The sequence below is a fragment of the Equus quagga genome, chromosome 7 (assembly GCF_021613505.1).
Source record: "Equus quagga isolate Etosha38 chromosome 7, UCLA_HA_Equagga_1.0, whole genome shotgun sequence".
Lineage (NCBI taxonomy): Eukaryota > Metazoa > Chordata > Mammalia > Perissodactyla > Equidae > Equus > Equus quagga.
In genome coordinates this window covers 129212008-129213628 of record NC_060273.1, presented here as the reverse complement: position 1 = coordinate 129213628, position 1621 = coordinate 129212008, and the positions used below count along the sequence as shown (strand labels likewise).

At 53.1% G+C, this 1621-nt stretch overlaps 1 protein-coding gene across 1 annotated transcript in view; it reads right to left on the bottom strand.

Moving 5' to 3' along the window:
• TBCA (tubulin folding cofactor A) overlaps positions 1-238 on the bottom strand; it is a 72097-nt gene extending 71859 nt beyond the window's left edge. The window contains exon 1 of the mRNA XM_046668653.1: positions 119-238. Within this exon, the coding sequence (XP_046524609.1) occupies positions 119-171 (53 nt within the window). The 5' untranslated portion in view covers positions 172-238. The remainder of the gene's footprint in view (positions 1-118) is intronic.
• Positions 239-1621: the final 1383 nt, after the last annotated feature.

Below are 1621 nucleotides of genomic sequence, written 5' to 3'. Positions count from 1 at the left end.
GACGCGGGCCCAGCTGAGGCCTGGAGCCCGGCGCCGCCTCGGGCCTGCTCCGCCCGCGCGGGCCGCCATGAGGCGAGGGCACGCCGGCGCCGCGGCTCCCCGGTTCGCGGCCGCTTACCGCTTCACCACGCCGGTCTTGATCTTGATCTGCCTCACGCGGGGATCGGCCATGGTCCCTCGAGCGCCGCGGGAAGGAGGGGCGCGGAGCCGGCGAGACCGCGGACGGAGACGGCGCGCGGCGGCGGGCGTGGCGGCGCGGCCCAGCGCATGCGCACACGCCGGCGGCCCGGGCGCCGCTGCCGCTCCTGGGTGCGGGGGCGCGGACCCGGGAGGTCGCCCTTGGCCCAGCGTCCCACCGCTCCACCTAGTTGCTCCCTCGAGAAACCTGCGGCAGCCCTCCGTTCAGTGCTAGAATAGCCCTTCTGTTAGTTTGCACAAAGTTACACTTTTCCCGGTCGCCACGGCCTGGGTGTTTGGGAAACTTCACTATCTCCCCCTAGATTGGTTTGGCCAAGACGTTGCTTTGCGAGATTATCCGCTTAACGGACAGAGTGACCTAAAAATCGTATTAAGGATACTTTCGGTGCCATTATCTGGCGTCAAACGGGGGCAAAGTGATGTATATTTAAAGAAAGAAACTTAGCATCACGCGCACAGTCAAGAAAACCCTTACCCTCTACCTCAGACCCTGCAAAAAATGTTTGTAGTTAATGTACCTCACGAAGGAGATGACTTCAGGGCTGATTCAAATAATTGTCACCTCTAGTGTATCTTAAATATTCAACTTACAAGAATGTGTGTGGCACAAAAGCTTCAGCTTTGTGATCAGACGAAGCGACTGACCTTGGGGGCTCCATCCTTTAATGAAGCTGGATGACCCTGGGCACACAGGCCGCTTAACCTTCCTGCTGAGCCTGTTGCCTTGTGTGCAAAATGCAAGTAATAATGCCCGCTCCACAGAGCAAAACTGAAGATTAAGGCTCAATGCTTGACCCACAATAGGTACTCAACAACTCTTGACTGTTGTTTTATATTTTCAAAAAACATGTCTGTTGATAAAATGAGTCATACCTCCCATGAGCTCTAGCAGCCTCTTCCTGAGTCTCCCAAAGAATGCAGGGCAGAGCTTCCTTTGTTTTGTTTTCTTTCTTTCTTTTTTTGCTGAGGAAGATTCGCCCTGAGCTGACATCCGTTGCCAATCTTTCTCTATTTTGTACGGGAGCCACTGATAGATGAGTAGTGTGGGTCCGCACCTGGGAACGGAACTGGGGAACCGAACCGAGCTTCAGAAGTGGAGTGCACAGATCTTAAACACTAGGCCACCAAGGCTAGCTTTTGTTTTCTTATTTCTTGGTGTCATCCTTCAAGGACACCTACCTGACTGTCTTTACCTTTCCCTACACTTGATTCACTCATTCTGGCTTTCATGGTGGCTCTGGAACACCCTTCTACCCTGCCAGTTCAAGACCCTTAGTTTAAATTCAGGATCAAAACCCACCTCCTGGAGAAAGTCTACCATGACTGAGCCCTGCTGATTCAATGCTCCCTGGATGCTTTGGAATCACCCAATATTAATTTTCATTTTGGGTCTATTTCTTTTGAAAACTATGGTTTGAGTCCT